The sequence below is a fragment of the Emys orbicularis genome, chromosome 10 (genome assembly GCF_028017835.1).
Source record: "Emys orbicularis isolate rEmyOrb1 chromosome 10, rEmyOrb1.hap1, whole genome shotgun sequence".
Classification (NCBI taxonomy): Eukaryota; Metazoa; Chordata; order Testudines; family Emydidae; genus Emys; species Emys orbicularis.
Genome location: NC_088692.1, coordinates 34,660,422 through 34,671,277, shown reverse-complemented (window position 1 = coordinate 34,671,277; position 10,856 = coordinate 34,660,422). Strand labels below are relative to the sequence as shown.

At 41.9% G+C, this 10,856-nt stretch overlaps 1 protein-coding gene across 3 annotated transcripts in view; it reads left to right on the top strand.

Moving 5' to 3' along the window:
* Positions 1 to 1,591: 1,591 nt before the first annotated feature.
* Positions 1,592 to 10,856, top strand: part of CREBBP (CREB binding protein) — a 166,084-nt gene continuing 156,819 nt past the window's right edge. For 2 of the 3 annotated variants that reach the window (XM_065412174.1, XM_065412175.1), the window contains exon 1: positions 1,754 to 2,298. In XM_065412174.1, coding sequence (XP_065268246.1) covers positions 1,852 to 2,298 — 447 coding nt within the window. In that variant the 5' untranslated portion in view covers positions 1,754 to 1,851. Of the gene's footprint in view, positions 2,299 to 10,856 lie in introns of all 3 variants that reach the window. The other variant, XM_065412176.1, reaches the window with a different exon arrangement.

The following is a 10,856-nucleotide window of genomic DNA, read 5'->3' as shown; positions in this document are numbered from 1 at the left end:
TGGATAGTCTGTGCCCTGCTGTGTTATTTTCCCAACATATATCCGGATAGTTGAAGTCCCCCATCACCACCAAATCTTGGGCTTTGGATGATTTTGTTAGTTGTTTAAAAAAAGCCTCATCCACCTCTTCTACCTGGTTAGGTGGCTTGTAGTAGACTCCTAGCATGACATCACACTTGTTTTTTACCCCTTTTAGTCTAACCCAGAGACTCTCAACACTTCCATCTCCTATGTCCATCTCTACCTCAGTCCAAGTGTGTACATTTTTAATATATAAGGCAACACCTCCTCCCTTTTCCCCCTGTCTATCCTTCCTGAGCAAGCTGTATCCATCCACACCAACATTCCAATCGTGTATTATCCCACCAAGTTTCAGTGATGCCAACAATGTCATAGTTGTATTTATTTATTAGCACTTCCAGTTCTTCCTGCTTATTACCCATACTTCTCGCATTTGTATATAGGCATCTAAGATACTGGTTTGATCTTTCCTCCCAGTTTTGTCCTGACCCTCCTTTTTCTCTGCCAATATAGCCCACACTCCCTCTCGTTTCCGACCCATCTCCCAGGTCTCCAACCAATACTCCGATCAACCAATACTCCGAGGTTCTTCTCCTCCTCTGTTACTTCCAACTGATGCGTCCCCAATTTATAACCAACATTCTTGTTATTAATCCCTAAATGCATGACCTTGCACTTTTCACTATTAAATTTCATCCTATTACTATTACTCCAGTTTACAAGGTCATCCAGATCTTCCTGTATGATATCCCGGTCCTTCTCTGTATTAGCAATACCTCCCAGCTTTGTGTCATCCGCAGACTTTATTAGCACATTCCCACTTTTTGTGCCAAGGTCAGTAATAAAAAGATTAAATAAGATTGGTCCCAAAACCGAGCCCTGAGGAACTCCACTAGTAACCTCCTTCCAGCCTGACAGTTCACCTTTCAGTATGACCCGTTGTAGTCTCCCCTTTAACCAGTTCCTTATCCACCTTTCAGTTTTCATATTGATCCCCATCTTTTCCAATTTAGCTAATAATTCCCCATGTGGAACCGTATCAAATGCCTTACTAGGGAGACTTGAATAAAGGGAAGACTTATATGAAGAGCAATTTAGTTTGCCAGTTATCTCCTGTTCCCTGCTGAATTTGCAAATGTTTGAGGAAGCTAACATTGTTGAACCTATTTTCTTTTGTTTGATGCTGTAGTGAAGTCATAACTGATGTTTTGCAAAACAACAACGAAAACAACTTAGGACAAATATGTACATTTAGTGGGGAGTACTTCCACTTAATCTGCCTTACAGAGTTTGTCACTTTGCATACATTTCAGTGCAGATGCACTTCCCATATAAAAACAATCTATAATTACTGGTGCATCTGCAGTCATTCTTTCCCTGTGGAGATATTGGTGGATATTAATGTATAATATTGTAGTAAAATAAGGCATACATTCTTGGATTTGTGTTAACATATAATGTCTCTTGTTATGGTTAAAATACAGCTATATGAACAAATAGACTATAGTCACTTTGCCTGTTCAGTGTATTTGGTGTCTTATATACATTTCTGTTTAACTTGTAGATTTTGGATCTCTGTTTGACTTGGAAAATGATCTTCCTGATGAGCTGATCCCCAATGGAGAGTTAAGCCTTCTAAACAGCAGTGGGAATCTTGTTCCAGATGCAGCTTCCAAACACAAACAACTTTCTGAACTTCTAAGGGGAAACGGTAGCTCTACCCTAAATCCTGGAATTGGAAATGTGAACTCAAATAGCCCTGTCCAGCAAGGAGTTGGTAGCCAAGTCCAAGGGCAGCCGAACAGTGCTAACATTAGTAATCTGGGTGCTATGGGTAAGAGCCCTTTAAACCAGGGAGACTCTTCTGCTTCAAGCCTGGCAAAGCAGGCAGCCAGCACCCCTGGACCTACCACACCTGCATCACAAGCACTGAACTCTCAAGCACAAAAGCAAGTGGGGATGGTGACAAGCAGCCCTGCAACATCACAGACTGGACCTGGGATATGTATGAATGCTAATTTCAGTCAGACTCACCAGGGCCTTCTCAACAGTAACTCTGGCCACAATTTAATGAATCAGCCTCAGCAAGGACAAGGGCAGGTAATGAATGGATCTCTTGGGGCAGCTGGAAGAGGAAGGGGAGCAGGAATGCAATATTCTGCCCCTTCCATGCAAGGGAATGCAGGCAGCGTGCTGGCAGAGACTTTAACCCAAGTATCACCACAGATGGCTGGTCACACAGGCCTGAACACAGCACAGACAGGAGCAATGGCAAAAGTATGTACATAGAATTTATAAAGGTATATCTGTCTAGATGCATATTTTTCCTCCAGGTATCTGAGAAACCGATTTTAGTAACTGATAGAAATTCAGGTGCCTTGAAAGTATTTGTGTTTTTCAGTTTTTATTAGGTGTAAATTAGATATCCCTGGTTCATGTAAAACTAAGATACAGACTTTTTGTAGCGATGAGTGTAATTTAACTGACTGTGTGCTAAAGATCCTAAACAGATCACATTTCTGAGCGGAAGAGGAAACTTTTGGTCCTGCTTAAGTAATCTATTTATCATGTGAAAATTTTAAAGGTTTCATGCTTACAGTAGGATATGTGTAATTTAAAGAAAATTGGGTTTTGAAGTTACATTTTAAAATTAGCCTAAGACTATAAATTCTGTGTATCAAGTCTTTTCAGCAATGAATACGTTTCACTGTTTAAAAAAGATTCTGATTCAACTCTGATTCTCTTATAGCTTATTGCATTCCATTGTGTGTAGTAAGAAAAATAAAAGAGGAAAAATATGCTTTGTGAATTCTGCACTTATCAGTTTCAGGCATTAGGATGTCCTGAAAATGAGACACTAAAAACAGTGATTTTCATTGTACCATCATAAATGAAAATGTCTGTTTAGAATCTCTTTGAAGAAGGCTAAAACTAGGACAAAATCTTGCTAGTAAGTTATTGGAAGAGAAGAATTTAGTGTCTCAAAAAAGAGAAAAGATGACTTGCTGACCATTTCTGTATGCTTCACTTAAGCAAACAGAAAAAGTGTGTATTTAAAGCTAAACAGATTTAGTACTGATAAAGGTGCTGGACTGACAGGCTTGAAGATATGTACCTGTTTACAGAAAAATTACAGAATAGGCACAGGCAATACAAGCTTCTCCATACTGCCATGTCAGTGTGATTCCATTGAAGTCTTTGGCTTCTTTGCTTAAAGATAGGTACCAGTTAGCAGAATTATAGTGACTGTTTTTGTTATGCAGACACCTGTCTGTCAGAGGGCTATGAGACCATCAGAGACAGTACAAGTGTGTGAGTGTCAAGTCACCCATTTATAGCGTCCTTTTTCCTCTCTTCCCCCTACAGCTGAAGAGCAGAGTCAGAGTTTTTGTATTTATTGCGTTTATTGATCTGGTCTATAACAAATCTCCTATTGGTGGGTGGGGAAAAGTCATGTTTCACAAGTTAAACAAAACTGCTATTGTCAGTCTCCTTTCATTTTGGAATCTCAGGGACCCCACTTTTGTATTTTGTTGCTGTAGTTACAACTTTGAGATATTGGAAAAGTGTAAAAGTCGTGCTAGTTTTGGAGACTGACATCCTATTTAGCCACTGAACGCTGAAAAAGACACATTCAATTTCCATTCCCACTCAGTTCTTTACACTTCTGCTGAAACTGCAAACAAGAATGCATTGAGTAGTTTGGTGATGTGGCTACATATCCCCTTGGGTTCTGTTCTGAAGACTGTTCATTTCATATAGGCCACTAGGCTAAACATGACAGAGGAAGAACATGTTTTCTGTGTGAAGTCTAGTCTACCAGCCACTTCACTACTTCAGCAGCTGGGAGTGCAGAGCTTTCCAGTAAGGAATTTCCCTGGACCCCGTCTGAGGGTTGGGGATTATTTTAGTATCACTCTTGGTTGCAGTGTGTTAAATTTGTTGGTTCGTTGCTGACAGAAGTTGGGGCACAAATTCTTCTTCTCTTCCCCGTTGGGAGATGATTTTCTTTATTTTAAGGAAGCTTAAAGGTCTAAACAGATTGGCAGCATGATGTAAAGCTGAGCATACTTATCAGTCTATGGACCTAAACATTTAGATGTGCTTTGTATAAAGATTAACTGCTATAGTTACAGGAAAAGAATGGTTATTGGGAGGTAACTAGAGAAAGGGGTAGGTGATTATTTTCTCTTACTAGATTTGTTTTTCTCTGAAATGTGTGGAAACGGAATGAAAATATCTAATTATTTGGCTTATTTCCATTTTTTTTTTAAAGTAACCCATTGGAGCAGGTTTCTTTAACTTTTACACGGCTGTGTGTTATGTAGGTTATAACTCGCTTGTATGCACTTAGGATGAAATGGACCTTGGGGCAGAGGTCCTTACTTGGGCCCTCTGCCCTGGAGTTAATTTTACCAGTTTTGAATAAGGATGACTTATCTTCCTACTGTATTTTCCACTGCCTGCATCCGATGAAGTGGGTTTTAGCCCACGAAAGCTTATGCTCAAATTTGTTAGTCTCTAAGGTGCCAGAAGTACTCCTCGTTCTTTTTGCTGATACAGACTAACACGGCTACCACTCTGAAGCCTGTCACCATGCAAGGCACTGCATTTAGCTGTATGAAGTGGAAATCCATCAACTTCATGAAAAAACTTGTACAGATACAGACCGACATCATCTTCCTTTCCAAATGCAAACAGATGGACATCATACCAAAAGGACTGAAGGTAAAAAATCCATTACAATCTACATACCATACAGACTATGCTGACAGATTATGCCACACACTCTCAAAGAAACTGCGGAACCACCTGATCAACATCCTATACAACAAACGGAAAGATCAAGAATGAGCTCTCAAAACTGGATACTCTCATAAAAAACCAACCTTCCACACAAACTTCCTCATGGCTTGGCTTTACAAAAACTAGACAAGCCATTTACAACACACACTTTGCTTCTCTACAAAGGAAAAAGGACACTAAACTATCCAAACTATTACATGCCACAAGGGGCCACAACAGTGGTTCCTTTAACCCACCCAACAATATTGTTAATCTATCCAGTTAGATTCTTCTGCTGGGCTAAGAGTATGTCCTATCTTGGGGCCTCTCCTTCTGCCCCTCCACCCCCATGAACGTGATACAGTTCTGTGGTGACCTAGAATCCTACTTTCGACGTCTCCGACTCCAGAGGTGTTTTGGAAATATTCCTTAACAGCATACTAACCCACAGAAACCTTCCTACCAACACTACAAAAAGAAGGATTCTGCGTGGACTCCTCCTGAAGGTCGAAACAACAGACTGGACTTCTACATAGTGCTTCCGCCGACGTGCACGGGCTGAAATTGTGGGAAAACAGCATCACTTGTCCCATAATCTCAGCCGTGCAGAACACAACGCCATCCACAGCCTCAGGAACAACTCTGACATCATAATCAAAAAGGCTGACAAAGGAGATGCTGTCGTCATCATGAATAGGTCAGAATATGAACAAGAGACTGCTAGGCAGCTCTCTAACACCACATTCTACAGGCCTTTACCCTCTGATCCCACTGAGGGTTACCAAAAGAAACTACACCATCTGCTCAAGAAACTCCCTGAAAAAGCACAAGAACAAATCTGCACAGACACACCCTTAGATCCCCAACCAGGGGTATTTTATCTGCTACCCAAGATCCATAAACCTGGAAATCCTGGATACCCCATCATCTCAAGCATTGGCACCCTGACAGCAGGATTGTCTGGCTATGTAGACTCTCTCCTTAGGCCCTACGCTACCAGCACTCCTAGCTATCTTCGAGACACCACTGACTTCCTGAGGAAACTACAGTCCATTGGTGATCTTCCAGAAAACACCATCCTGGCCACTATGGATGTAGAAGCCCTCTACACCAACATTCCACACAAAGGTGGACTACAAGCTGTCAGGAACAGTATCCCCGATTAATGTCACGGCAAACCTGGTGGCTGAACTTTGTGACTTTGTCCTCACCCACAACTATTTCATATTTGGGGACAATGTATACCTTCAAGTCAGCGGCACTGCTATGGGTACCCGCATGGCCCCACAGTATGCCAACATTTTTATGGCTGACTTAGAACAACGCTTCCTCAGCTCTCTTCCCCTAACGCCCCTACTCTACTTGCGCTACATTGATGACATCTTAATCATCTGGACCCATGGAAAAGAAGCCCTTGAGGAATTCCACCATGATTTCAACAATTTCCATCCCACCATCAACCTCAGCATGGACCAGTCCACACAAGAGATCCACTTCCTGGACACTACAGTGCTAATAATCGATGGTCACATAAACACCACCCTATACCAGAAACCTACTGACCGTTATACTTACCTACATGCCTCCAGCTTTCATCCAGACCACACAACACGATCCATTGTCTACAGCCAAACTCTAAGATACAACCGCATTTGCTCCAATCCTTCAGATAGAGACAAACACCTGCAAGATCTCTATCAAGTGTTTTTAAAACTACAGTACCCACCTGCTAAAGTGAAGAAACAGATTGACAGAGCCAGAAGAGTACCCAGCAGTCACTTACTACAGGACAGGCCCAACAAAGAAAGTAACAGAACGCCACTAGCTATCACCTTCAGCCCCCAACTAAAACCTCTCCAGTGCATCATCAAGGATCTACAACCTATCCTGAAGGACGATCCCTCACTCTCACAGATCTTGGGAGACAGGCCACTCCTCGCTTACAGACAGCCCCCCAACCTGAAGCAAATACTCACTAGCAACCACACAACGAAAACACTAACCCAGGAACCTATCCTTGCAACAAAGCCCGTTGCCAACTCTGTCCACATATCTATTCAGGGGACACCATCATAGGACCTAATCACATCAGCCACGCTATCAGAGGCTCGTTCACCTGCACATCTACCAATGTGATATATGCCATCATGTGCCAGCAATGCCCCTCTGCCATGTACATTGGCCAAACCAGACAGTCGCTATGCAGAAGAATAAATGGACACAAATCAGATGTCAAGAATGACAACATTCAAAAACCAGTCAGAGAACACTTCAACTTCCCTGGTCACTCAATTACAGACCTCAAAGTTGCAATGCTCCAACAAAAAAACCTTCAAAAACAGACTCCAACAAGAAACTGCAGAATTGGAATTAATTTGCAAACTGGACACGATTAAATTAGGTTTTACTTTGTGTAATGACCCATCCACTCCCAGTCTTTATTCAAGCCTATTTCCCCATGCTAATTTTTCCCCCTACTGTTACTCAGACCTTCTTGTCAACTGTTTGAAATGGGCCATCGTGATTATCACTACAAACTTCTTTTCTCCTGCTGATAATAGCCCACCTTAATTGATTACTCTCGTTATAGTTGGTATGGCAACACCCATTTTTTCATGTCCTCTGTGTGTATATATATCTTCCTACTGTATTTTCCACTGCATGCGTCCAATGAAGTGGGTTTTAGCCCACGAAAGCTTATGCTCAAATTGTTAGTCTCTAAGGTGCCACAAGTACTCCTCGTTCTTTTTATCAAGCTGAATGGAGGTCATGTGACTTCTGTTTTTTTATTCTGTGATGCCATTCTATTTTCATTTTTTAAAAAGAACTTATCAGTGACATACATTTCAAACAATCAGAAAGACAAGTTGTCTGTTGCAGAGACCTTACAATCTGTGGCCCTGATCTTGTAATGCGTTGAGTTCTAAACTGAGTATGTGGAAGAGTGTGGTTTGCTTAGTGCCTTCTCTGGATAAATACATTAAGGGGTAAATACTAGGGAGGGTGAAAAGCTGTTTAAGCTAAACAATAATGTTGGTACAAGAACAAATTGGTATAAATTAGCCATGAACAAATTCAGGCTGGAAACTAGAAGGAGGCCATCAGAGGGGTCAGGTTCTGGAATAGCCTGCCAATAGCCTGTACGACAGGTTGCTTGTGATGGTTGGGGGTAGGGCTCAACAGCGTTGGACTCTCTTCTGGCTTATGTCTTATATTCCTAAAAGCTCATGCTTCAGGGTTTCAGCCAGTTTTCTGCAGGGGTCAGAAAGATTAGCAAAAGATTAAGGGAAAAAATAGTATTCTAGTGGTTTATTTTTTTTAACCCCTTCCTCTGAAAGCATAGGGAAGGCCATGGATGGAGGGGAAGGCCAGGGCTCTGAGGTGGCACTGAGCATTCTCTCTGATGCTTGCCTGGCTGATTCTTATGTGCTCAGGATCTGACTGATTGCAATATGTGAGTCCAGGAAGGAATTTTAGATTAGCAGCAATCTTGGGGAGGGGTTTGTTTTCCTCTTCAGCATGTAGTTGTGGATCACTTGCCAGGGTTATCTGGGTATATCTTAATCATTTCTTTGCCATTGTGGGGGCCTTTGGCATTGGTGGGCCTTGGTCCCTCGGGGGCCTTGGTCCCTCCTGTGGCACATAATAGTGTAGCCTCTTATGGGCTGTCAGGCTTTCGTCTAATTTTGGTTGTTGGATTTAGGGTGTAGGTGCTGTGTGGTATTGGTGGCCTGTGCTACATGGGAGGTCAGACTACATGATGTGGTGGTTCCTTCTGGCCTTAAACTGTGTGATTCTGTGAGAAAGACCTGGACCTAATTGTGCTTTAGTTTTAGAAAAGCAAAGCAAATGTTAGGTTGCATAAGGAAATGGAAAATAATACTGAAAATATAATACCATTATATAAATTAGTGGTATGCCCTCACATAGAATAAATACTGTGTTCAGTTCTGATCACCCTGTCTCAAATAGGTTATGGCAGAGAGTGAATTCAGAGGTGCATGGCGAGAACAGTTAAAGGCACAGAAACATTTCCATGTGGAAAGTGTAAAGATTGGGTCTGTTAGCCATAGAGGACATGAATAAGAGAGGACAGGATAAAAGTGTATAATACAATGTTACAGTGAAGGTAAATCAGGAACTAATACTCATACCCTTGAAAGAAAAGAACTAGGGGAACTACAGCAAAATTTAAAATTAAAAAAAGGAATTTCATGCATTGCACAACTAGCCTGTGGAACTCATTTGTCACTTGATATAAGTGTGACATTTTAATTAGCCTTCCTCTTTATTATCCACTTTTTAATCTTTAATTATTCATTTATTAAGACAATAAAACACACTAAGCTGTTTCTGCATCCTAAGTATACTAATTCAGAACTGATGGTTCTCCTTCGAGTGATTGTGAATCTATACATTCCACTGTAGGCATATGTGTACCCAGTACAATCGAGTTGGAGACTTTTGCCAACAGTACCGCTGGATTGCACATATGCTCCTGCCCTCCTCATGCACAGAGCAGGGGACACAAAGGTGACATGGCTGCTGCCTCCCTCTCAGTTCCTTCTTACCGCCTGTGGTGGGAGTTGGAGCTTCCTGTCACTTGTGAGCCTTGGTTAACCAGTTTAGAAAGAGAGATTCTCATTTGGTATATAGTTCATTTAATTTAGTTATAGTATTAGTTAGTTGATAGTTTTTTTTGGTATGCAGTAATCCCTTGGATTTAAACAATGTGCCACGTGCAGGGCTGTTATCCTTATCACTGGTAGACACAATAGTTACCTGATTTGTTTTGGTGAGGGATCTATGCCTCTGTACCATGCTCCCCATGAGAATGAAAAAACAGGAATTTCCGCCTTAAGGTTCATCATCTTAAAAAAGTGACATGTCCCTCTTCAGGGCCTGACCCTCACCACGAGAAAGCAGAGAGCTCCTCTACGGGGAGTGCCCTATTTGGTTGCCACTACTTTGAAGCCTCTTTCGGGTGAGGAATGTAGATCTTCCTCCTCTCCCGCAGCTTCCTCAGAGTGCTCAAAACCTTCTGAAGCTGATGGGCCATGCTCCTTATCTCTCAGAAAAGCACAAAAATAGTCTTCTGGTACAGAGTCGCAGTCTGGTTGTAAGCAACACACTCACCAGCAATCTGAGGTGGCACTGTCAAATACGGATCCAGTGGGGCTGCCAAACATTTCACAAAGACAAGGTTTCTCTTAGGCATAAAGTTGGGGTCTGGCCTAAGGTTATATCTGCGTTCCACTTCAATCAGACCATTCATCTTCTGGTATGTGTTCCAAAACCTTGCTCTAGTAAAGTCATTGAGAAGCTCCCTACTTTGGATGTTGGAGAGCTCTATCCATGTGAACCTAAAAAACTTTTGTGGACATCTCCTAGACTCTTTGTAGGCTCATTCTACCCCAACTCTTTAGTAGTTCGGCAAATGAACAGTCAAGGAAGTTGTTTCCCAGGCCTATACTGAAATACAGGGAATTTAAGAGATTGGATTTATATAGTAAAAGGCCTATACTACTGTGAGCCTTCAAATGAGGGTGTCATACTATCAGGCTTTATTGGCTAAGTATTCCTTTATTAATTGGTCAGGAATTTCTGTAGTCACAAACCAGTTGTCAGAGGATTATAAAGAGCAGTTCTTGATCAATGCCTCTGAAGGTCACTTCACTGCCTGGACATCTCTCAAAGGCTATCAACGCATCTAACGTGGCTTTATGTTCAGTGGCGACAGGCATCTCAGAGGTGTTCTTGGTTGCAGGCCACCAGCATCCAAAAGGAACTATGGACTTGCTATTTGAGGGCACTAAGTTCTGTTTTTTCAGAAGACCAATGATGCCATGCACATGTCAAGAGTCCCATAGAACTCTTCATGCTCTGGGAGTTTATACCCTAGTGACAAACACGACAAGCACAGCATAGACCTTGCGACTATTCAAGACTTCAGGATGTCCCTAGATGGAGATATAAACTTCCTACATATCACCTATCAGCTTTGTTCACAGCAGGCCCTTCTCCTAGATCTTGGCTTCATTAGGGTCATC